Source organism: Neomonachus schauinslandi, chromosome 12 (genome assembly GCF_002201575.2).
Source record: "Neomonachus schauinslandi chromosome 12, ASM220157v2, whole genome shotgun sequence".
Taxonomy (NCBI): Eukaryota; Metazoa; Chordata; class Mammalia; order Carnivora; family Phocidae; genus Neomonachus; species Neomonachus schauinslandi.
The window spans coordinates 15656550-15680515 of record NC_058414.1 but is presented as its reverse complement, the minus strand read 5'-3'; the positions used below and the strand labels follow the sequence as shown (position 1 = coordinate 15680515).

The window sequence follows — 23966 nt, the reverse complement described above, 5'->3', positions numbered from 1 at the left end:
CACCCCTCAGCAGCACTCCCAGTCCTGCTTCCAGGTCGGGGCACGTCTCTGCCCTTTGTGCTTCTAAAACCACCTGCCACTTCCAGTTTGCACGTGGGACCCCACCAATCCGGGTTTCTGCCCTGGGGGCTGTCCTAAAGTCTTTTCCCTGCCGCTACCAGTCTGCAAGTCTGTGCCCGTCCCCAGCACGCCAGGCTATTGCTCACTGGCGGTGTAGGATCCCCACACTCAGGTCCTCTCCCACTGCTGTTTATCCTCCAATATCTGCCCAGGGAATCACGGCTCCCCACTTCGTACCTGGAAACCAACCGCCTGCAATACTCTGTTTGTAGAGATCCAGATCTTCTTACATCTCAGGCTGGTTTCGTGGGTGCTCAGAGTGGTCTGATAGATATCCAGCTCAATTCCAGGGACCAGTTGGAATAGGGTCCCCTACTCCTCCGCCATCTTTTCCTCTTCCTACTTTGCTGACTACTTAACAGTGACTTTGTTTTGACACAGCAACATTAAATTGAAATTTGAAAGAATGTTGCCTGGGGAATAGAGGAGGTCACCTAGGGAGCTACCAGGAGGGGTTGGCCATCCCTTGAACTTCTCATCATGCACTCTTTCTTTAGCTACAGCAACATTATCACTGATTAAACTACAAGAAAGTCCATGGTCCATGGTCATGGGATGTATGGTTTCTTCCATTTGTGCATTGATTTAATAAAATCACTCTCTAAGGATAGCCCTTTTCTTCCAGATTTTGGTGCATATGTCGGGGGAGGCATCAAACTGTACCCCCACCCTCCATAGATTACTTATACTTTATAATGTTTAAAAAAGTAATATCACATAGTAATGGTTTACTGTTCCTTATTCAAGTGTATTTTAATTAGCTAGGACAATAAAGCTTTTCAAAGTTATATAGTTCTTTTGGTTGGGGCAATTCTATTAATCATAAGTTCATCTTAATCTTTTTTGTTTTAATATAGAAAATAACATTTCAGAGATGTAAATTATGAATATCTCCTAAATACCTTACCTCTCTGGAATATGGTAAAGGGCTAATAGCAAACAGGACAAAAAATGAGAGAATGTTTTGAATAGAAAAAAATGAACACACTACATTTTTCAATTACAGTAAAGGAAACTTATCAAGTTTAAATATTGATTGTTGGATTTTTTTTTAAGATTTTTATTTATTTATTATTGAGAGAGAGAGAGAATGATAGAGAGAGAGCATGAGAGGGAGGAGGGTCAGAGGGAGAAGCAGGCTCCCTGCTGAGCAGGGAGCCCAATGCGGGACTTGATCCTGGGACTCCATCCTGGGACGCCAGGATCATGACCTGAGCCGAAGGCAGTCGCTTAACCAACTGAGCCACCCAGGCGCCCCGATTGTTGGATTTTACTTTCTGTTGTCAGACACTAAGTAATGTAACAAAGACATGATTTGAGTATTTAGAAATTATTCAAATTGGACTGTCAGGAGAGAGTTCAGAAGGATGTAAGTAGTGCTCTACCATATCAAAAGACCAATGGAACCAGTACAGTGTTTACTTTCATATTAGAAGCAGAAGATACCTGGTGCTGGATACTCCCGTCAAACTATAATTACTGAGTTGCTTTGAACCCGGATTATACTTATATTACATTGTTTAGTACCTCATTAGACTTGGCATATTTGCTTCAAACTTCTCTTTGTTATATTTTACTATACTTGAGTGACACGCAACCTGGATTTATCATTAAAGTAAGTTTTTTTTTTAAGACAAAGCATGGCTAAATCTTAAATTCTAACCTTCCCCATAGCTTGGATAGTTTTTTTTTTTTTTTGCTATAAAGTGTAAAATATACTAGATTATGAGTTACAGCCTTAACAAAGGAAAGCTTTTTAAGAAATAATGTTAAACCAATTTTGAAGATAGATAGTTAAAAAGTGCTTATAAATGTATGTCTTTGTGAATGATTCAGAAAGCACGATATCTTCCCTTGGAATTTAGTTAGTTCTTTCATATGTTGGGACAAGTCACTTAAATAATAGAAATACTGCAGAGTCTGTGGTTCGAACCTTGAAAACTTACAGACCAGAAGGCATGACAAGGTCCTTCTTTATGTAGTTTTGAGCTTCTTCAGACCTAGTGCCCTATGGGTCGTGCTGAGGTCTTTACCTGAAATGCGTTCAAATCTGGGTGGTTTGTTAAACACAGGAAAGAAATGTCCTTGACTTGTCTTACATGTGCTCTCCGGCATGTCTGGATCTGACTCACTCTCCCTGTGAAGATCATCAAGGCAGGCTTTGTGATAGAAATCGAAGATAAGAGAGTGCTCACTGAGCAACAAGTAAGGGACTTCTACCGTCGGATAGCAGACCAGGTAGGAAGTTAGACACAAGCCAAAAAAAGCTGCTGTGTTTTCAAATGTGGTGGATTCCTGTAAGTTTGGAACCCTCCTCTTAGAAAAGCAAGTGAATAAGTCTGACCAGCCAGATAAGCTCCATTGTCCCTCTTGGTGTCCAGATGATGGTAAAGCCAAAGAAGGTGATGACGGGGAAGTCTCCAGTGGAAACAGTAGCAGCTGAGCAAGAATGGATGGTCCGATTGTACTTTGTCAGAGAGAAGCCCTGTTCAACTTATGTGCTCTCAGACTCCCTGCATCAACCTCTGGAAGCTAATACCCAGGCCTTTCCTATAGATTTTTATTCCAGGCTGCCAGGCTGAAGGCTCCCTGTCATAAACCTCACAGGGAAGCTTTAATCCTTTCATTACCTAAAGGCCCATGTCCCAAGCTATTTTCTCTTCTGCACGGGAGAGTATAAGAAAGGCAGTGCTGTGTATTGGAAAGGGCAGTGGCTTGGGGGTCAGAAGACATAGCTTCTGGAAATCTCCTGTCCAGTCTCGTAGCCATCAGCTACATGTGGCCATTTGAATTTAAATTCATTAAAATCAAATCAAGTAAAAAAAACTTCAGAGTTTCAGGTTGCACTGGCCACATTTCAAGGGCTCAGTAGCTGCACGTGGCTACACATGTTGGAGAGCCTAAAAGAACATGTTTGTCATCAAAGAAAGTTCTAGTGAACGGCACTATGTCAGCTGGCTGCAACACTCAAACTGCTTCTCTTGGCCCCAGGAAAAGGTTGGACCCACTGCCTCAGCATCACGTGGGAACTTTTGAGATAGTCCACTTCCAAAGCCCCACCCTCAACCTCCTGAGTCATGAACTCTGGGATTGGGCTTTCCAAATCTGTGTTTTAACAAGCCCAGCAGATGATTTGGAAGCATCCTGAAGTTTGAGAATGGTTATTAGACCATCTTTAGGATCAATCCCTGTGAGCTGTGAACTTCCATCCTTCAAAGGTGTGATTGTTCACAGGGCCAACAATCACACCTTTGAAGGATTAGAGCTAATACTCACTTGCCTGGTGGTCAGGAAGGGGATGATGTCGCTTGGGTTGGGGAGTGGCTGTCTTTTTAGTCTATTTCAGAAGCCTGGAGTAAGCAGTTTATCATCTTTTTTATAGCCTGACTTTGAAGATTTTGTCCTTTTTATGACCAGTGGCCTAAGCCATATTCTAGTTATATCTCAAGGAAATGAAGAGCAGCCTGCTCTGGGAGAAACTGAATCTGATCCTGAGACAGAAGCTAAAGAAATACATGAGGATCACCTTGCTATGGTCACGACTCCAATGATGAGGAAGAAGCAGGACAGGTAGCTTGAGACCAGGATATTTACCATTGTATATTGTGTTAGTAGGTAATGAAGTGTAATATCCAAATATCTCAAGATCTAAGAATGTACATTTTTTTTAATTTTTATTTTTTTAAAGACTTTATTTATTCATTTGAGACACAGAGATACAGAGAGAGAGAGCATGAGCAGGGGGACAGGCAGAGGGAGAGGGAGAAGCAGGCTCCCCCCTGAGCCAGGAGCCCAATGCGGGGCTTGATCCCAGGACCCTGGGATCATGACCCGAGCCGAAGGCAGACGCCCAACGACTGAGCCACCCAGGAACCCCATCTAAGAATGTACATTTTTTAAAGATTTTATTTATTTATTTAAGAGAGAGAGAGAGAGATCACAGAGGGAGAAGCAGCCTCCCACTGGCAGGGAGCCCGATGTGGGACTCGATCCCAGGACCCCAATATCATGACCTGAGCTGAAGGCAGATGCTTAACTGACTGAGCCCCCAGATGCCCCCAAGAACACATATTTTTATGTTGGAGCCACAAGTATTTCTTCCAGTCAATCTAAAAAACCATATATATAGTAAAGCTGGGATTTCCCTGAAAGTTTATGTCAAGAGGATTAGAAAGGGAAAAATGTGCCCTGTTTATCTTTATAAAGCTGGGCCCACCAGTCTGGCCTCCCAGCCTGGGGCCCCAGGGGTAGATTGGGACCATGTGTAATTCCTGCCAGGTCTCTCTCCTGTCCTGTCTCCCCACATTCACTCCCACCTGCCCTGCATCCTAAAGACATCAGATGTACTCTTTCCCCTTTTTTTAAATTTTTTTTTAATTTTAAAGATTTTTATTTATTTATTCATGAGAGACAGAGAGAGAGAGAGGCAGAGGGAGAAGCAGGCTCCCAAGGAGCAGAGAGCCCGATGCGGGACTCGATCCCAGGACCCTGGGATCATGACCTGAGCCGAAGGCAGACCCTTAACCATCTGAGCCACCCATCCCCTTTTTTACTTAAGGCAGTTAGTGGTTATAAATTGCTAAGAACTAAATGGTTGTATATTTTCACTAATAGGTTTTTAAATATTTGAAAATGAATATAAGTACCAGACAGAGCGTTGGTTTTATGCACTGCCATTTGTGCCTCTTATTCCTCTGAAGACTCAGAAGGTTCAGTTTACCACAAGAGTCATCAGAGCAATGCCTGGGACAAAGGTGGGTAAGCAGGAACCTGCTGAGAGGAGCGGAGTCTCGAGATTCCATGATGTGTCTCTTCCCGACGGATAGCACATCTTAATTGCATTTTCTGGCAGGGCATCTCCAGAACTCCTTGTTGTCTTATTAATGTGTGTAGTGGCTTTTCTTGAGTAGCTATATCTGCTGGTTCCTACAGTGTGATGCGTTTTAGGTAGCAGGGTGATCCTACAGTCATTAGTTCCAAGCTTTAAATGGGATTGAGGGGCTTAAAGTTGAGCCAGCTGCCGACAAAGAGCTTTGTGAACAGTAGTACTTATTTTTATAGTTTTAAGGGGGAATGATAGTCAGTGGTCAGAGGGAAGGTTTGGGTGGGGAGCGTTGCACTTAAAAAGATACCAGACTTCATACCAGAACTTTTGAGCCATTAAAAAAAATGTTCTGTGAAGCACTCATTGATGCAGCTTGCATAACAGAAGTCAGCATTCTGCTTGTGCCATCATTCTGGTGAGTCTGTGTCACATCCAACTTTGAAAAGCAGTTGTCTCTGGTTGTTGAAATACCGACGTAATAAGGTGAATAGTTTAGGCCATTGGTGGGGTGGGTGTGGAGTGAGATGTGTTAATCTTGCTTTGGAAAAGTCTGCAGTATTTTCTTTCCAAACTTAGAGACTCCATTTGCCTTTGGCCCATGTTTATCCTGAGCAGTGACCATAGGCAGGCAGCATGGAGTGGTGGGGAGCATGTTTGTCTGGGAATCCGTTTTCACAGCTCGTGTTCTGGAAGCAAAGCATAACAGGTGCCAAGCACTCCTACTGTTATTTTTTAAGTGAACCCAGAACCCAAAGGATCAAGGACATAAACTCTCATGAATGATTTACATGTCTGTTCACTTTCTTTCTTTATGGCTACCTCTCCCCTACCTCAAAGCCTGCTCACCTTCCTCTCTGGGTGGTGGTGGGGCTGGTGGGTGAGGAAGAAAGGAAATTAAAAGCAGGGTAATTAGACTGGGAGCGGTAGGTGGCTCCTTCTGGGAACATGAGCAGAGCTCCCCTTCTTGGTCAGGGTGGTTGTCCCCACAGAGAAAAACTCACATGTGAACCCACATGGTTTGGGAAAACTTTCTGCATGTCAGCAGTAACCCAGTGGACCCAGTGGCTGGCTGGGAGGAGGACCCAGAAAAACAGGACAGAGGCAGCCACAGTTTTCATCCAGATCCCAGATTTGTTCATGATGACTTTTGATCACAGTCTGTTATCCATTTGCATGTCTGTCTCCTTAATCCGCCTGTGTATTAAGAACTCAAAAGGTTTGGGGCGCCTGGGTGGCTCAGTTGGTTGAGCGACTGCCTTCGGCTCAGGTCATGATCCTGGAGTCCCGGGGTCAAGTCCCACATTGGGCTCCCTGCTCAGCAGGGAGTCTGCTTCTCCCTCTGCCCTCTTCCCTCTTGTGCTCTCTGTCTCTCATTCTCTCTCTCTCAAATAAATAAATAAAATCTTAAAAAAAAAAAAAAAGAACTCAAAAGGTCAGAGTCATTTATCTTTGCTTTCCAGCCATTCTACTGGAAGAGGAAGGTGTGGTTCTATTAGCTACATTGTCCAGAGTCAGATAGTTACTGGCAGTCTTCACTCACTCACCCATTCATTCTATTATGCATCCTTCCATTTATCTAGTATTTATTAAAGTCCTACTATGTGCCAGGCCCTGGGGATACAAAGATGGGAGGAAATGAAATGATCTCTAAAGTCCCTTTCAGCTCCAAATCTTTATGACTGAGTGAAGATGTTAATTCCTACCTCCTATAATATATTTCTCTCTCCATACAAAGTGTCTATTCGAGTCTTGGTAACCCATTTATTTCTATACATGTCATAGCTATAGAGAGCAAGTTTTTCTTTTATAAAACTCTTATTTAAATTGAAGATAATAGATACAATTCCTAAAATAATCTTTAAAAGTATTTCTGGGATCAGAGCAGTCTGAATTCTATATCTTTACTCTCTACTCCCATCTCCAGACCTTTCTTGCCTCTCTAGCATCAAAGGGAACCTGTGTTCATAAGCATCTGGCCATAGGTAAGACCTGGAGTTCTGTTGGTCCAGAAATAAGGAGAAGGGAGGGCGATGGTGTGGTGCTTTCTCCACTGACAGCTTGGGGGAGTGCCTGAGCTCAATTACCGGGGACTAGAACCCTGGGACAACCACCAGTCTTGGGAAGAACAAACAGTCTTGTGACTCCTTAGGGCCAGGTTGATACTGGACTTTGCTGGGCCTTCCTGACCTCCCTCTCCCCTGAAAGCCCAAGATGGAGCTGAGCAGAATTACCAAAATTGCCTGCCTTTGAGGACCAGCTCTATAAGTGCTCTTAACCATTTGTTCCCACAGGGGAACGGCAGCTTGCTTGCTTGTAGCCTAGAGGCCATTTTTGTCTTTCAGCTGTAGGGTTTCCAACACCTAACATACCAAAAACGAGATGTAAGCCCCAATAAACCAACCAAGAAAAATGACTATCCACCTCAAGGAGCCTAGCAGCCAGAGAAAGGAAGATCTACACAAAAATCAAAACATAAACCCAGTGAAAATGAACTGCTAGGGCTGGAAAAATCTTTAAGTAAAATAATAGTAATACTATTACTACTACAAATAATATATAATGCTCAAGACAAATAATATATAACTAATAATAATATATAACTACTACTACTACTAATGCTTGAGATTCAAGTGCTACACACACATAAAAAGAGACTTTCAAATTTGAACTATAAAATAGTGATTTGAACTCTAAATTCAGTGGAGAATTAATGTGATAGTTGTTTGAGACTTGAATTAATGACTTGGAAAATCAGATGAAAGAAATAGCTTAAAGTACAGAAATAAAATGAGACCGATGTCATGAGAGCAAGAGAATAAGCAATGTGGAGAATATACTGGGAAAACCAGTGTGCTAGTAAGAAAAATTCCATACAGAGAAGAAAGAACAGATGAACAATCTATATTTCGACAAATAGGGAAATAAATTCCCTGAAATGAAGAAATAAATGCATCTGCCAATTGAAAGGGCTTCCAGTGGCCCAGCCTCGACTGATGTGCAAAAACACAGACACGGGAATATCCTGGGAAAAAAACACTGTATGCCATTTCCAGAGAGAAAGAACAGGCAGTGATGTGCTCAGGATGTTTGACGCCCCAAGCAGATAATTTTCTTAACACCCCTGTCCTCTATATAATAATATTATTTTTAGTACTAATTATTGAACAAGGCAAATAATGGCCAGGAAAAAACATAAATAGTGAAAATTGTCCTTTGTGGGACATATAAGCAAAAAAAAAAAAGAATATTCTAATACCAAAAATGAAACAAGTCATAGATTAATACTGTTTAATTATATGAATGTGTTTTCTAAAAAGGAAAAAAAGCATTCATAGTTATATATATATTAGTCTATCACGGAAATAAGGTGCAAATTTTGTTTGTAAGCCTTAAATTTTGAAGATTTGTCAATGGCATTCTCAAAATTGATCTTTATTATATATTCATTTTTTGTTTGTTTGTTTTTTATTCTTATGTTAATCCCCATACATTACATCATTAGTTTTAGATGAAGTGTTCCATGAATCATTGTTTGTGCATAACACCCAGTGCTCCATGCAGAATGTGTCCTCCTCAATACCCACCACCAGGCTAACCCATCCTCCCACCCCCCTCCCCTCTAGAACCCTCAGTTTGTTTTTCAGAGTCCGTCGTCTCTCATGGTTCATCTACCCCTCCGATTTCGCCTGCTTCATTCTTCCCCTCCCGCTACCTTCTTCTTCTTCTTCTTTTTTTCTTAACATATATTGCATTATTTGTTTCAGAGGTAGAGATCTGAGATTCAACAGTCTTGCACAATTCACAGCGCTTACCAGAGCACATACCCTCCCCAGTGTCCATCACCCAGTCACCCCATCCCTCCCACCCCACCCCCCACTCCAGCAACCCTCAGTTTGTTTCCTGCAATTAAGAATTCCTCATATCAGTGAGGTTATATGATACATTTCTTTCTCTGATTGACTTATTTCACTTAGCATAATACCCTCTAGTTCTATCCATGTCTTTGCAAATGGCAAGATTTCTTTTCTTTTTTTTTTGGATGGCTGAGTAGTATTTCGTTGTATAGTATACCACATCTTCTTTATCCGTTCATCTGTTGATGGACATCTGGGCTCTTTCCATAGTTTGGCTATTGTGGACATTGCTGCTATAAACATTGGGGTGCAGGTGCCCCTTCAGATCACTACATTTGTATCTTTGGGGTAAATACCCAGTAGTGCAATTGCTGAGTCATAGGGTAGGGGAGAGAGAGAATCTTAAGCAGGCTCCATACCCAGCCCAGAGCCTGATGCAAGGCTTGATATCACAGCTCTAAGACCATAATCTGAGCCAAAATCAAGGGTCAGGTGCTTAACCAACTGAGCCACCCCAGCGCCCCAAGAAAAACATTTTTAACCATATTTTATGTTGGTCTTCTTTATCTTCCCATGAAGTCAAGCATACATGATTTCATGTAATTGATTTTTGGATTGGTTCAACAAAAAGCTGAATTAAATACATACTCTTTGATTTGACAGAAAAATACAACTTATCTTTCGATGACATTCAATTTTTATTTGTTTTATTAAACCACAAAATATTTGTGAACTTACCAGTTTTTTCTGTCATGGTTATTAAGCTTCAGTTTATAATAATCTTAAATTATATTTTGGATTTCTACAGCTTAGAAGAATATCTGGAAAGACAACATATATCTCAGTTTTGTGATGTTGAAGAGAATATAACTGATGTTAACCACTTTATTGATATGTTCTTCCCTGATTTTAAAAATATGGAAAACCTCAAATTAGAAAAGATCCTGGCATTACTTCGACCAGCTCTCTTTCAAGAAAAGAAAGGTAAGAAATAAATATAAATACACCCTAGTATAATTACATTAAAAGATATTATTTTAAAATTTAACATTGAAGAAAAAGCACCTATTTCTTCATGTATGAAATTCAGAAGATTAAAATGAGGGGTGCCTGGGCTGGCTCAGTTGGTGGAGCATGTGACTCTTGGTCTCAGGGTTGTGAGTTTGAGCCCCATTTTGGGAGTAGAGCTTACTTAAGAAAAAATGAGAAAACAAAGTGCCTGGCACCTGAAGGGTGCTAGTTATTTTTAACTTTTTCCCATATTCACACAGCAGAGAGACTGTGACAGAGTAGGAATACAGACCATAAGTTCACACTATTGATTCCTTTTTATAGCTGGTATATGGAAATACAATTGGTATGTGTAGTCCTAGAAGCTTTGGTGTAGCTTCCTTGGGAATTTCTATGCAGACCAGGGTTTCTCAACTTCAGACCTACTTACATTTGGGGCTAGATAATTCTTTGTTGAAAGAGGTTATATCTGGGGCACCTGGGTGGCTCAGTCAGTTAAGTGACTCTTGATTTCGGCTCAGGTCATGACCTCAGGGTTTTGAGATTGAGCCCTGCCTTGGGATCTGTGCTGGGTGTGGAGTGTGCTTAAGGTTCTCTCTCTCCCTCTCCTTCTGCCCCTCCCCCCTCTAAAAAAAAGAGGCAGTATCATGTGCATTGTAAAATGTTTATAACATCCTTGGCCTCTACTCACTGGATGCCAGTAGCATCCTCCACACCCCCAGTGTGACAACTAAATATCTCCAGACATTGTCAGATGCACCCTTGCAGGATAAAATGTCAGGCTGAGAGCTGGTGAAATGAACAATAAATATCATCTGCAAATTGAGACAGTTTTACCTCTTTCTTTCGAATTGGTATGCTTTTTTTTCTTCTGCTTGCCTCATTGAACTGGCTAGAACTTCCTGTATGATGCTGATGAGGAGAGGTGACATGCATGCTTTGTTCTTGAGCTTATAGCAAATGCATTCAGTCTTTTTTTTTTTTTTAAGATTTTATTTATTTATTTGAGACAGAGAGAATGAGAGACAGAGAGCATGAGAGGGAGGAGGGCCAGAGGGAGAAGCAGACTCCCTGACGAGCAGGGAGCCCGAAGCATTCAGTCTTTTACCATTAAGTACAATATTAGCTCTATAGACCTTTATTTAAATTTTAAAAAATCTGACCTATTTCTAGTTTGGGGAGGGTTTTTTTTTTAAATCATAAATAGATATTGTAGTTTTTTTCTCAAAAATTTTTTTCTGTATCTATTGATACGATTATGTTTTATTTTCTTGAGTTTGATAATATGGCATTTGCTTTGATTTTTGAATATTGGACCAATCTTGCATCCTCCAGATAAGCCACATTTGGTTGTATATTGCTCTTTTTACATATATCTGAGTTTGATTTTTTACTATTTTGTTGCCTTTTGTGTCTATATTCATGAGAAACATTTGTTGTTCTCTTGTAATGCCTTTATCTGGTTTTGGTGTCAGAGTAATGCAGGCCTTATAAAATGAGATGAGAAGTAGGTACTCCTATTTCTCTGAAGAAATAGCATATAATTCATATTACATCTTTCTTAAATGTTTATTAGAATTTACCAGTGAAACTATCTGGGCCTAGAGTTTTCTTCTTTGGAATGTTTTAGTTTTGTATTGTTTGCCTTCTTAAATCTTTTAAAATATGGATATATTTTTTTAATGAATAGACCATATTTTAGAACAGTTTTAGATTTACAGAAAAATTAAGAAAGATAATAGTTTCCATATGCCTGTCCCCCCCCCAACAGTTTCTCCTATTAACATCTTATACTATGGTGATATATTTTTATAATTAATGAAACAATATTGAAATGTTGTTAACTAAAGTTCATAGTTCACAATAATGTTTGCTCTTTGTTTTGTACATTTTATGGGTTTTAACAAATGCATAGTGTCGTGTATCCCCTTTACAAGATCATACAGAATAGAATTGCTGCCCTAAAAATCACCTGTGCTTCCCCTATTCATCCCTCTCTTCCTCCCTCCTAACTCCTGGCAATCACTGATCTGTTTGCTGTCTCTGTAGTTTGCTTTTTCTGGCGTGTCATACGGTTGGAATCATAGAGTATGTAGCTTTTCAGACTGATTTCTTTCGCTTGACAATATTCATTTAAGGTTTCTCCATGTCTTTTGTTGGTATTTTCTTGATAGGTCATTTTCTTTTATCACTGAATAATTTTCCCATTGTATGAATGTACTTAGGTTTATCCAGTTACTTATTGAAAGGCATCTTGGTCGCTTACAGTTTTTACCTACTATGAATAAAGATGCTATAGGCATTCATATGCAATTTGTGTGTGTGTGCGTGTGTGCGTGTGTGCGTGTGTGTGTGGACATAAGTTTTCAACTCAATTGGCTAAATTCCTAGGAGCATGATTACTGGATTTTATGGTTCAACTATGTTTAGCTTTGTAAGAAACTGCCACAATGCCTTTCAAAGTGGTTGTATCATTTTCCATTCCAAACAGCAACGAATGAGAATTCCTGTTGCTTCACATCCTTGTCAACATTTGGTATTTTAGATTTTTTTCCTGTTCTAATGGGTATATAATGTTATCTCATTTTTGTTTTAATTTACAATTCCCTAATGATATGATTCTGAGCATCATTTCATATGCTAACTTGCCATCTGTGTATCTTCTTTGGTGAGGTGTCTTTTCAGATCTTATGCCCATTTCTTCTTTTTTTTTTTTTAAAGATTTTTTATTTGACAGAGAGCAAGAGGTCACAAACAGGGGGAGCAGCAGGCAGAGGGAGAGAGAGAAGCAGGCTCCCCCCTGAGCAGGGAGCCTAACATGGGGCTCCATCCCAGGACCCCAGGATCAAGACCTGAGCTGAAGGCAGATGTTTAACCCACGGAGCCACCCAGGCGCCTCTTTATGTCCATTTCTTAATTGAGTTGTCTACTTATTGTTGAATTGTAAGAGTTCTTTGTAAATTTTGAATATAATCCTTTATATAAATGTGGTTTGCAAATATTTTTCCAGGTTTTGGGCTCTGTGGTTTTTTTTTTTAGCAGTCTTTTTCACAGAAAAGTTTTTATTTTTAATATAGTCCAACTTACCAGTTTTTTGTTTTGGATTCTTCTTTTAGTGTTGTATCTAAAAAAATCATTTCCAAACCCAAGGTCACCTAGATTTTCTCCTCTGTTATCTTCTAGAAAGTTTATGATTTTGTGTTTTAAGTTTAGGTCTGTAATCCAATTGAGCTAATTTTTGTGAAAGGTGTAAGGTTTGTCTAGAGTAATTTTTTTTGCAGGGGGGATGCCTCATTGCTCCAGGGCCATTTGTTGAAAAGACAGTCATTGCTCTACTGCATTGCCTTTGCTTATCTGTCATAGATCGGTTGAGTATATTTGTGTGGGTTTTTTTCTGGGTTCTCTATTATGTTTCATGGATCTTTGTGTCTGTTTTTCACCAGTTCCATGCTGTCTTGATTACTGTAACTTTATATAGTAAGGTAGAATCAGTCCTCCAACATGGTTCTTCTCCTTCAATATTGAGTTGACTATTCTGGGTCTTTTCCCTTTCTGTATAGAATCAGTGGAACTGACATCTTAACACTATTGAGCCTTCCTATCCATGAATAATGCCTATGTCTACATTTATTTAGATCCCTGATCCCTTTCACCAGTTTTGTAGTTTTATCTATCTATCTATCTATCTATCTATCTATCTATCTATCTATCTATCTATCTATCTATCATCTATCTATCTATCTATCTATCTATCTATCTATCTATCTATCTATCATCTATCTATCATCTATCATCTATCTATCATCTATCTATCTATCTATCTATCTATCTATCTATCTATCTATCTATCTATCATCTATCAGGTTTTTATTTAAATTCCAGTTAGTTAACATACAGTGTAATATCAGTTTCAGGTGTACAATATAGTGAATCAACACTTCCATACAATACCTGTTGCTCATCACAACAAGCACATTCATTAATCACCATTACCCATTCGAGCCATCCTCCCAGCCCCCTCCCCTCTGGTAACCATCAGTCTGTTCTCTACAATTAAGAGTTTGTTTCTTGGTTTGCCTCTCTTTTTCTTCCCCTATGATTGTTTGTTTTGTTTCTTAAATTCCACATATGAGTGAAATCATATGGTATTTGTCTTTCTCTGACTGCCTATTCCTTATTTAGACCCTATACAGATTTTGTTGGATTTCTACCCATGTATTTCGTTTTTTGTGTGCTCGTGTAAATGGTATTGTTTTAAATTTCAAATTCCAATGTTCATTGCTGGTATATAGGAAAGTAATTGACTTCTGTATATTAATTTTAACTTGCAACTTTGCAAGTTAAATAGTCTCTTATTGTTTCCAGGAGTTTTGTTGTTATTGTTTCTTTGGGATTTTCCACATAGACATTGATGTCACTAGAAAACAAAGACAGTTTTATTTTCTCCTTCCAAATCTATATATTCTTTTATTTCCTTTTCTTGTGTTATTTCAAACTAGCTAGGTTTTCCAGGATGATGTCAAATAGCAATGGCAAGAGGGGATATCATTGCCTTCTTTCTAGTCTTAGAGACAAAGCATCCAGTTTCTCTCCTTAAGTATGATGTTAGCAATAGGATTTTTGTACATGTTCTTTAGTAAGTTGAGGAACCCTCTATTCCTAGTTTGCTGAGTTTTAATCATGAATTGTTGTTGGAGGGGTGCCTGGGTGGCTCAGTCAGTTAAGTGTCTGCCTTCTGTGATCGAGCTCCCTGCTCAGCAGAAAGTCTGTTTCTCCTTCTGCCTCTTCCTCTCGCCCTGCTTGTGCTCTCTCTCTCTCTGTGTCAAATAAATAAATAAATAAATAAATAAAATCTTGAAAAAAAAAAGAATGGCTGTTGGATTTGTCTTATGCTTTTCCTGTATCTATTGAGAGGATCATATGATTTTTCTTCTTTAGCATATTAATGTGCAAATTATGTTCATTGGTTTTCAAAAGTTGAACCAGCCTTGTATGCCTGGAACAAATCCTGCTTTGCTGTAGTATATCCTTTTTTGTACATTATTAGATTTGATTGATAATATTTTGTTGAGATTTTTTTCCATAGGTCATGAGACTATCTTATGTGACAGCTGGTGCGTGTTTCCACTTCCCACCCTTTTCCAGCACTCCTAAGAATACTTGAAATATGCAACAGACACATTCTGGCTAATTCATTTGCTAGCACTTTTACTACCAAGTCCCTAGAAAAGAACATCCCATTGATAAGAAGTAACAAGCATTAAATCCATCCATGATGAGAATTAAAACTGCCTGTCTTCAGTATGAGTTGGTAGATGGCTGTTGCCTCATTCATGTTGGGTAAAGATGTCACATTCATTTGCATCTGGGGCCTGACTGGCCTGGGGCTTGACTGGCCTCTATTGGATATTGCCTCAGGCAGTCTTCCTGGTTCTTTCATATGCCCAGAAGCCTCAAATATGCCCAGAAGCCTCAAATCACCTCCAAGCAACTCTGCCAATAAGACAAATCCTCAGAACAAAGCTTTCTGGGCAACTTTGAAATCAGACCCTCACACTTTTTATTCATAATAGAAGTAAAAGAGGTGAAAACATGATTCTTTTTCATTGTTTTCATCTCCTCTGGGACTGGTATAGTCGTCTTCTCTCAGTTTGCACCTAGCTTGTCAGAATCATTTCCATTATTGCTTAAAGTTTCTCTTTTCCAGTGAGCACAGAATATCATCTTTTCAAAAATCCATTCTGACAATCTTTATCTTCTAATTGCTATGTTTACACCATTTACATTAAATATCATTTTGGTAAATTTGGAATTGTCTCTTCTGTTTTTTCTTTCCTGCTGTCTTTTAGAATTTACTCTTTTAGTGTACCATTTTAATTTATCTATTGGCTTCTTAATTTTATGTATTTTGTCCATTTCTTTTAGTGGCTGTGCTATGGGTCAAAATATATGTGTGTAACTTTAAAACTATTTAGAGTTAATATTTTACCACATCACCTTACAGCCCCATATATCCTTTTCCCCTTTCCCCTACCCAGTGTAGTCACCAGGTCTATTACATCTACATGTATTGAGTACTCCACCAAACTGTACTGTAATTTTTTGCTTTTCAACAGTGATGAATTTTTTAAAAACTTACGAGGAGGAAAATATTTTATTATATTCACCCACATATTTACTGTTATCTTCTATTCCTTTCTGGAGTTCCAAATTTCCCTCTGATATCATTTCCCTTCCACCCAAAGAACTTTTGTACTTTTTTTAGAGCAGGTCAACCAATTCAATTGGTTTTCTTTCATCAAGGAATGTCTTTATTTTCATTCCTGAAGGATATTTGTACTGATAATAGAATTCTGGTTTGCCAGTTTTTTTCCTTTAACGCTTTAAAAATGTTGTGCTACTGCCTTCTGGCTTTATTGGTATCTAATGAAAAATCCAGTCATTCAAAGCATTTTTTACCTTATATGTAATGTACCTTTTTATTTATTTATTTGGGGGGTTGCTTTCAAGATGTTTTTCTTATCTTTGGTTTTTAGCAGTTTTATTATTATGTGTATAAGTATACTTTAAAAAAAAAGATTTATTTATGTATTTGAGAGAGAGCAAGAGAAAGCATGAGTGGGAGGGGCAGAGGGAGAGGGAGAGAGAATCTTGAGCAGACTCCACACTAAGTGTGGAGCCCAACGCGGGGCACGATCCCAGGACCCCAAGATCACAACCTGAGCAGAAACCAAGAGTTGAATGCTCAACCTAGCTGTGCCACTGAGGTGTCCCTGAGTATACTTTGCTTTGAGCTTATCTTTGACTTTGGGGTTCCTTAAACTTCTTGAATCTATAAATTAATATCTTTCACCAAATTCGAGGAATTTTCCACCATTATTTCTTTAAATTATTTTTTCTGTACCAACTCTTTCTCCACTCCATCAGGGATTCCAAAGATATAAATATTAGATATTTGACATTGTCTCACAGGTTCCTGAGGCTTTGGCCACTTTTAAATTTGTTTTCTGTGTGTAGTTCTAATTGGATCATTTCAATTGTGTTAGTTTTAAAACTGAATTCTGTGATTTCCTTGTTGGCATTCAGCCCATCCAGTGAATATTTTATTTCAGTTGTAATGTTTTTCAGTTTTACACACCTTGTATGTGTATGATTCCTATGCAATGCAAAACTGGAAATAGCATCATAAGTCATAATTTGGTATGATAAGAGTATTATTCACCTTAAAATCTAATAAGCTATTTTTGCAAACTTCTAAATTTCAAATGAGGGGAAAATGCCTTATATGCCTTCATAATAATACATTCTGTGTGGTATGTATAGCCAATAACCTATCAATTTAACACTTGTTATGTGACTTGTACTTAGAGGATGTTTTGAAGATTATTGAAGATGAAGGCTTTAAAATACTGATGCAAAGGCAAATTGTATTATCAGAAGAGGAAGCACAAACACTGTGCAAGGAATATGAAAATGAGGATTATTTTGGAAACCTTATAGAAAAAATGACCAGGTAAAGTAGAGTTCAGGTTTAGAAGGCACAGTCTGATTTCATTTTGAATCATTTAGGTCTTCTTTTGACACTGCCCTGGTCAGGTTGCCACACCTCTCAGTTCTGTAAACATGTGCTGAGTCTACTTCTTTGCCAGTCTCACTCCTATCTCAATTCTCTGCTCAACTGTCCATTTTCTCTTATCCTCCCGGAATGTTACTGGAGTGATGGAAAGGCCTGGGTGAAGTTACCGGAGTCCATTGAGTTGAATGCCAGAAATCCAAGGTACATCACATTAAATCCAAGCAGAGAACATACTGAGTCTCAAGGGCTTTGTTGATCCTGAAGATCACTAGTTCTAGGAGAAGACTGAGGTACTAGAAATCTGGCAGGTTTCTAGAAGAGTAAGTGAAATAGCAGCTGTGACAGAAATCCAGCAAGGGTGTATGAATCAGCAGGAATCTGGGAACAAAACAGGAACGGATCTATCAGAATGAAGGCTCTTCTCTTCCATTCCTTAATCTGCTTCCATCCTTTTATAAGGTGTTCAATACACTCTTGAGGGTACACCAGTGGAAATTCATCTTAGACTCTTGATAAAAGGATTATCTTGACATGTTTTTGTCTATCTAATAAATCTACTTGTATTATCTATATACAATTAGCTCCTGAGCCATATTTTGTCTTTTTTTCTAACAGTGGTCCATCTCTAGCCCTTGTTTTAGTAAGAGACCATGGTTTACAACACTGGAAAGAGTTAATTGGACCAGGTAGTGTTGAAAAAGCCAAAGAATATCTTCCAGAGAGGTAGGATTCATATCATAGGTCCCAAACTTTTTTCATGGGAGACATTTTAATTTATTTTTGGATATGGGTACAGGAACCACAACTCTAGTCCAAGGGAGGCTCTCAGGAAAACTTCTTTTCCTGATTATGACCAGAGGCCCAGCCCAGTGGCAGCCCGAGTAAAGCCAAGGCTTTGCAAAAGAAGGTTGTGGGATGCTTGGTGTAAGGCTGGGAAGTAAGTGGTGGGGACCCAGCCAAAAGGCCATCTCTTGGCCTTGGTAGGAATCGATTCAGGAGAAGAAAGGCCCTCCCTTCAAGTGAGCAAGAACAGAGATGCTCTATCAGCTACAGCAAGCTTGACATACATGTTGGTATAATAAATAACAATACTAATGAAGCATCACATCACACAACTTTGAAATGTTTTCTTTTGGGTAGGATATCTGGAATCTGACTTGTTCTGCATGGACACATTTTACCCCTTGTTTAGCCCTACAATTACCATATAGGATAATAGGGGTTGGACAGTCTGTAAGTGGTATGAGCAGAATGCCATAGAACTTCTTAATGAAGTGTAGCGTAGAACGCAAGGCATGGCATCCGAGACAGGAATTCCTATCAACTCAAGGCTTATGCTTGTAGCCATACTGTTCTAGAAATTATGGTTTCACGTGTGGAGGTAGTGAGCAGCACAGAGACATTTTCTCCAGGTGTAGGTACTCAGTGACTGCCCCTCTCTACCTCACTATTACAGTGAGGATTCCAACCAGAGTCCTTATGATCCCTACGTGGCTACAAGTTCACAGCTAATCTTGACTGTTATTTTTTATTGGTTCCCCCTTCTTCAGTTTCCTTGGCTCTACCCAGTTCTTTCTGGTTGCTTTTGAAAGAACTCAGCAGAACTCTGCCCTTCTCTGCACTTGGGTTTCAAATTCTGCCCTGCATCACTTCATCTGAAATATGGTCACTTGCATAAAGGAGAAACATAGCAACCCCTCATTCTCATCACCTACTCGCTCTATCCCATCCTCCTCCACACACACTTTACCCCCAGTAATCATCTAACAGATCCACAGAGGGGCAGCTTGCTCTATTGAGCAGAGATACTGTGTGGTGATACCTTCACTGCGCAAATCCCCCACCTCTGGCAATCCCAGTCTCCAGGGCTCTTGGGCTACAAGGGTCTTCAAATCAGAGATGTGAGAACTGCCAAGGGTCAAGTGGGAAAGTCAAATTGGATAAGGCAAAAAGGAAATCTGAATGCATCAGCAAAAGCAACGAGGTAAGAAGGGGGTCTAAGGAGAGAAACCAAGTTACCAGTGAAGTCAGTTTATTAATAGGAAAGGACATTATTCCCTATGGCTGGATTTTGTGGGTTGGACTATGTGTAAAGGGCAGAAAATGAAATAAGCAGAGTGTGTATCCTCTACTGAAATATGTGTAGATAAAGAGAGGGGGATAAAGGGCTACTGACAAAAAAATCAAGGAACAACAATTGATTCAGGAGGTAAATGTGTTCATCTATTGTAGAGGAAGCAGAACCAGGATAAACTACCTAACCCAGGGGTGCCTGGGTAGCTCAGTTGGTTAAGCGTCTTGGCTCTTGGTTTCGGCTCAAGTCCTGATCTCAGGGTCTTGGGATCGAGCCCCACATAGGGCTCTGCGCTCAGCGGGGAGTCTGCTTGAGATTCTCTCTCCCTCTTCCTCTGCCCCTCCCCCTACTCACACACTCTCTAAATAAGTGAAATCTTAAAAAAAACAAAAAAAACAAAAAAACCTGCCTAACCCAACATGTCCAGTACCATCAGCCTCACTCCTGCCTCTTTACATGTAGCCGTCCTGTATGCTCCTCTCTTATCACTGTGCTTGCTCTGCTGGAGGCTCCTTTGCAGTGTCTCCTGGATTCAGTATTTATTTTGGGATCTTTGGTATAGAGTCAAATGCCATCTCTAGGGCCTGATAATATTTAGTGATGAAGGAAGGGAAAGGAATTTTACTGAGAGCTTAATATGCACCATATATTTCAAACGTATCATCTGATTACATCCTCAAAATCTCCTTCCAAAGCAGTTTTATTATCTTATTTATATTTGACACAACTAAAGCACAGAGAAGTTAAGTAATTGACCAGCGACACATAGCTAGCAAGCAGTGCAATAAGCATTCTACAGTCTGTGCTTTTTCCCTGCACCAAGGCACCATTCCTTCTTTCAGAGTTATCTGTCAATAGTCGTATCATAATTATTTCATTGTTCATGTTCTTTCTTCCTAATGGCTGTTAAACTTCCTTGTAAGGAAGGAATGTAATTATTGCCTTTTGCACAGTGTCTAGATCAGGAATGAGTTGTTTGATGACTTTTGGACAATTTATATAGTGTTCTGTTGTGTTAGTTTATACTACATTATGTTACGCTCTAACAGTGCTTAACTTGACTTCTTTTTCAAAGTTTATGCGTACGATTTGCAATGGAAGATTTGCCCATCAACCAGTTGTATGGAAGTGATTCATTAGAAGCAGCCGAGAGGGAAATACAGTATTTCTTTCCTCCTCAAAGCACTTTAGCACTGCTTAAACCTCATGTAACACAGGAACAAAGAGGTAAATATTTAGAAATAAAAATCAATGTGTACCTTTCTTTCAGATTTTGTAAAAACTTTCAAACTATGGAAAAGCTAGAGGAATAATTCAACAAACACCCACATCCCTCGATCTAGATTTAACAATGAACTCTTGTCATATTTGCTCTCTCGCCCTATTTCCCTCTTCCTTCTCTCTCTCTTATAATCAAAATGAAATTGAATTTTGTGAAGTCCTTTTCAGAATTGATGAAGATAACAATGTTTTTCTCCATAGATATATTAATAGGAAAGATCATGTTCATGATATTTCTAATATCGAGCCATTCTTCCGTTCCTGGATAAACTTCACTTAGTCTTGAGGTATTTTTTAAATGTGCTTTTAGATTCTATTTGCTTATATTTTACTTGGGATTTTTCGCGTTGAAACAGTGAGATTGGTCTGTCCTTTTCATTTTTTTTGTGCAAGGTTTAGATAACAGTGTAATAATACTTCATAAAAAAATGTGCGTGTCTTCATTTGCAGTACTCTGAAGGAGTTTAAGCAGCAGTGGGGTTGATATTTGAAGATTTGGTAGAGTTTTCCTATGAAAACATCTGGGCCTGTTGCTTTTTTGTGGGATAATTCTTTGACCACTTTCTCTGTGGAGAAAGTCTTCTATGGAAATTGATCTATTTAAACTTTTTACCTCCACTATAGTTAGAGTTAATTTTTGCTAAGTTGTATTTTCCTAGGAAATTATCCATTTTGTCTGTATAGAGCTCACGGTTTCTTATTATCATGTTTAATTTCCTCATTTTCAATGATTATTTCCACCCTGCCATTTCTTCATTTGTTGTCTTTCAAACAAAGAGAATTTTATTTATTTATGAGTTTTTTTATTTTTTATTTTTTACAATTTTATTTTTTTAGATTTTATTTATTTATTTGACAGAGAGAGACACAGTGAGAGAGGGAACAAAAGCAGGGGGAGTAGGAGAGGGAGAAGCAGGCTTCCCGCCAAGCAGGGAGCCCGATGTGGGACTCGATCCCAGGACCCTGGGACCATGACCTGAGCTGAAAGCAGACGCTTAACGACTGAGCCACCCAGGCACCCTTATTTATTTATGAGTTTTATTTTCTGTTTTCAAACTCATTACTTTAGGTATTCTTAAAAAAAAATTTTGCCTTTGATTCTAGTAGTTTTTTAAAATGCTCTTCTTCTAGCTTTTTAATTGGATATTTAATTCATTTATTTCCATTATTTTTGTTGATATAAATTTTTGAAGTTATATATTTTCCTTGATTATTGCTTTAATTTCTTCTGATTACCCCATAGATTTTAATGCATAGTGTTTTCATTAACATTGTTTTTTTTTTTTTTTTTAGAAATTCTGCACTGTGCCTACAATGTTCTTTCTCTATTTGTCTGTGTGGTGATCATATCTTATTTTTTCTGTACTGAACACAAAGGTTGGCTTTTCTGGAAGTCATTTCTGACCTTCCCAGAGAGTTAATAGTTTACTTGCCTGTGGTTCCAGGAGCCTTTTACATTGCTCTTTATAATAATGACCACCTTTTCAAGCTGTGTTTCTAAGCCCAGCCCTCTGAGCAGACAAGATCTGGAAGAAGTGTTTAATGTTCCATTCACATTTGTTCCCACAGCGCCTTTCATAGGGCAGATCCTGGCTGCCCCCTTTATAGGAGGAGAAGTCCAGCCTTCTTCAGGCTATCAGTTGCACTTAAGGTCAACCTTTAGAGACCAGCACTTCTAAGTGCTTTTGATCTGGACCAAAGAAAAGACTGTTTTACCAGAAAGCTCCTAATCCCTCATTTGGTTCACTGAATGTAGCCTTTAAAGTTTAGGCTGTTGGTGAGATTTTGACAAGATTTACTTTAATTCCCTCCCTGAAGTGCCTTGCTACTTCAGGGAGAAGTGTTCAGATGGGCTCTCCCCTTTGATTACTTTCCTTAGTTATTTCGGTCTACTTGAATATGGAACAAAAGTGGAGGCACTCTACAAGATTACCAAATATCTGTTTTCTCTAGAGGAGATCTTGAAACTTATTAGAGAGGCTGGATTTGAAATAACACAGACGAAGGAAATGCTCCTAAATGAAGTAGAAGCAGAAAAAATTTATTCAAAAATAAAAGGAAAAGATTTTTATCAAGATGTATTGGAAATGTTATCTGAGTAAGTTTCTGATATATAGTTCTTCGCATTTTAAAAGTAGTAAATATTCATTATAGAAACTGAAACATACAAAATGTAATTTAAAAATTCCATTCATTAAAAGATAAAGACACCCTATTAATATTTGGGGTTCATTTCTATTTCCTTCCTTCCCTACCTTCTTTTCTCCCTCCTTCCTTCATTTCTTTAGGTCTTCACATTAGATATAGAGATGATCTGGGTTTTAATCTCTGCTTTTAAATCCCTGCTCTGTCAACATATTTAATCTGTGCCTCAGTTGCCTCATCTGTAAAATGAGATAATAACGGTATCTATCTCTTTGTTTGTTGTGAGGGTTATATAACTGATACATTAAAAATACTCAGAACAGTGCCTGGCATATATTTCTAGAATTAAACTACAGCACTCTTCTAGCACAACAATCTGTTGGAAAGGGGAGAAGTGGAAAAACAAAAAGAAAGCACAAAATCACACTGATAAGGACAAAGAATAAAGACAAAGCATGGCATTCTGTCTTTAGCTGTATATGCAATCTCTATAGGTGTAAATGCCCGGATTGTCTGAAAGCATTCTTATTTGCAGGGGTCCATCTTTGGTCATGGTTCTGACCAAGTGGAATGCTGTTTCAGACTGGAGACGATTGATGGGTCCTGTAGAACCAGATGAGGCAAAACTACTGTCCCCAGACTCTATCCGAGCCAAGTTTGGAAGAAGTGTTTTGAAAAATGCTGTCCACGGATCATCTAATACCTATGAAGCAATGGAGAGCATTACTAGAATTTTTGAAGAATTTGTTCCTGAGAATCCCGAGGAAAACTAAAGTACAGTACCTCTTTAATTATTGTTTTCTTTTCTTTGCTTACTACTGTGACTGAGCCCAGGACAAGACTGTCCCAGAAAGACCAGAACTTTCCCCATATCCGTGAATCAGATTTTATTTCCTGCTAGACACTCTGTGCTGTTCCATAGCAGGCTTGAAGCTACATAACATGTATATGGATTGAGTTTACTTAGCTGTTGAAAGAAAGTTTGGAAACTTTTCTGTCCTGGGCAATGTCGGAAACAGCCTAAGCTAGGTGGCTTTTCCCATTAAACCTACTTTCCTTCTTTTTTTCAGAGAGTAGGCT

General features: G+C 38.9%; 1 protein-coding gene across 1 annotated transcript in view; it reads left to right on the top strand.

The window, feature by feature from the left end:
• The window catches only part of NME8 (NME/NM23 family member 8), a 56142-nt gene extending 32483 nt beyond the window's left edge, over window positions 1–23659 (top strand). The window contains exons 8-15 of the mRNA XM_044920217.1: window positions 2266–2358; window positions 3503–3690; window positions 9608–9783; window positions 17179–17323; window positions 18002–18109; window positions 20536–20687; window positions 22695–22839; window positions 23422–23659. Coding sequence (XP_044776152.1) covers window positions 2266–2358; window positions 3503–3690; window positions 9608–9783; window positions 17179–17323; window positions 18002–18109; window positions 20536–20687; window positions 22695–22839; window positions 23422–23659 — 1245 coding nt within the window. The remainder of the gene's footprint in view (window positions 1–2265; window positions 2359–3502; window positions 3691–9607; window positions 9784–17178; window positions 17324–18001; window positions 18110–20535; window positions 20688–22694; window positions 22840–23421) is intronic.
• The last annotated feature ends 307 nt before the right edge of the window (window positions 23660–23966 follow it).